The sequence below is a fragment of the Limanda limanda genome, chromosome 1, assembly GCF_963576545.1.
Source record: "Limanda limanda chromosome 1, fLimLim1.1, whole genome shotgun sequence".
NCBI classification, from domain to species: Eukaryota; Metazoa; Chordata; class Actinopteri; order Pleuronectiformes; family Pleuronectidae; genus Limanda; species Limanda limanda.
In genome coordinates this window covers 147501-150000 of record NC_083636.1, presented here as the reverse complement: position 1 = coordinate 150000, position 2500 = coordinate 147501, and the positions used below count along the sequence as shown (strand labels likewise).

At 43.3% G+C, this 2500-nt stretch overlaps 1 protein-coding gene across 1 annotated transcript in view; it reads left to right on the top strand.

Annotated features, from left to right (window-relative positions):
* dcc (DCC netrin 1 receptor) overlaps positions 1-2500 on the top strand; it is a 113099-nt gene that overhangs the window by 51407 nt on the left and 59192 nt on the right. Inside the window, exons 6-7 of the mRNA XM_061074979.1 lie at positions 1561-1715; positions 2092-2212. Coding sequence (XP_060930962.1) covers positions 1561-1715; positions 2092-2212 — 276 coding nt within the window. The remainder of the gene's footprint in view (positions 1-1560; positions 1716-2091; positions 2213-2500) is intronic.

Here is a 2500-nt window from a genome sequence, read left to right as displayed (position 1 = left end):
CCTTTCCTTACCTCCAACACGTAATCCATCATACGCATCTGACCTTTGACTTACTCTGCTGCCTCTGCTGTGTTGGTTTCATTCTCACGATGATATCAGCAGTGTGCCGACGCCTCCTGTGTTTACCTCCGTACAGACGTCTCCAGCTGGGACGGACCGGTGAGGTTGTCCTCGGGCGTTTTGGTCCAGCTGTGCCCCTCAGCGGGAAAGCGACAGTTCTAATCCGACCGAATTTGGGTCAGTCCTGCTGAAATAATTAGAAGTTGTGACTACCCACTGTGTCATCCCGCCACAATGACCACCGCTGGTACTCGTTAAACTGCTGCCATGGCAACCAGCTGGAAGTCTGTCTTCCTGCTGTGAGCTGCGGCTGAGGAAGAAATCCCCCCAAAGCACAGCTGTTCTTCATGTTCTCAGACAACAGTGTCAACAGTTTCCTCAGCGGCTGGTTCGGTGACGTGGCTGGAATCACCGGCCTGTTAACGAAGGATTCTCTACTTGGTCCCCGGCTCTTTCTCTTACCAGTTCTCTCATCAGCCACCCACATAGCTAGCTCATTAGCTTTGTCACTAGTGCAAAATGAATCTGGGATATGTTGGTCTGAGAAGGATCCGCCTGCTGGATCCTCATTGCTCATAATGCAAGGACACGTGTTGGCTGCAGTTGAAGTTTAGTTGTGCCGCTGTGATGAAATCTGTCTTTACAGCCTCTTTTCTTTATATCACTAATGAAAAACACAAAACTCCAATATGTTATTAATCCATATTTATTAACTATAGAGGCAAGAAAGAAAAATAGATCATTTTAATGAAACAAAAAGTTAAACCGTTTTGTTTTTACATATCTTTTTAAGCTTTTTTACAAGACCGTAAATAATAAGAAAACAAACAATCTTTTAAATGAATCACTTACATGTTAGACACATGAACTGGAAAACCAGCGTCAGCTCTGGTTGATGCTGGGAAACAGTTGAATCTCCAATCAGAAAGACAGAGTCAAATAAGAAAAATCAATTCAGCATAATAATAATAAGACAATAAGAAGTGTAATACTAAATATGATCTGTAGTGATAATTATATAACACTGACCTGAGGCCTTTTGCATAATGAGAAATACAATGTTTAGTTGTTTGGTTGGTTTCATCTTTATATCCTCAGGGTTTTCTCAGTCTGTGTTTGGAGAGGAACACAAACATTCATCTTTCATTTCCACTGACAGTTCACAGCCTGGTGACGTCTCAGACACGTGTGAGAGTGAGCATGGTCGTCAACACACACACACACACACACACACACACACACACACACACACACACACACACACACACACACACACACACTGTTTGTCTTTTATCTCAGTGAGGACACATTGACACTGAGAATTAGTACTTATACCCTATTAAGAAATTACCAGTAAATCTGGGAGCTGTCAAGGTAAAGGTAGAAGAATAAAAGAATAGTTGGTGGAGTCCTCTTATATGTTAATAACTGAGGTTGAAATGTGAATCAGGTCTGTGGTGTCCCCCTGTTGTTCATGTGTTGTCTTGTGTTTTCCTGCAGTGCCTCCACAGTTCCTGAACTACCCAACCAACACGTACGCTTACGAGTCCACCGACATGGAGCTGGAGTGTGCCGTGACGGGAAACCCTCAGCCGACCGTCCGCTGGCTGAAGAACGGAGAGGACGTCATCCCCAGCGACTACTTCCAGATTGTGGTGAGTCAAACAGAAACATACACACACACACACAGTAGATGGTGAATCAAGATGGATGACCCTAACCCCAGACTGTCCCTATCTCCCCCTGGTGGCTGGCTGCAGTATGGATCCTGTATGAATGGGTGGATGGATAGATAGATATTACTGAATAAATTACAGTGTGAGTGATAACACAAACAAGAATTAATAATTAAGGAACATTTTTTGTGTTAAAAAGAGAAAGTGAGAGTAGCAGTATGTTGTACTTTCATAATCTCACTTTGTGTAATTCTCTTAACATGTAATCACATAATCCTCAGTAAAGAAATGAAACAAACACATTCCCTCACATTTTTGTCATAATTTATATGTTGTGTGTGTTGTTGTTGTTCAGGACGGCAGCAACCTGCAGATTCTGGGTTTGGTCAAATCAGATGAAGGATTTTATCAGTGTGTCGCTGAAAACTCGGCCGGCCGCTCACAGGCCATGGCTCAGCTGCTGCTGCGAGATCCAGGTAGGAAAACACACACACACACACACACACACACACACACACACACACACACACACACATGTGGACACACACACTAACACAAACACACACACACACAAACACACTAACCCTAAACTGAAACCAGGTTAAACCTGAATATGTGTAAAATAACTGGTCTCATTTAGTTTGAAAACTCTGGGGTGGACAGTGCCCCCCCCACGATTACCTGTAGTACTGCTCCATTTCATCTGTTCTGTGTGTATCCGTACACAAGACAATCACATGGAATGTACGCAGAGTTTGAAATGT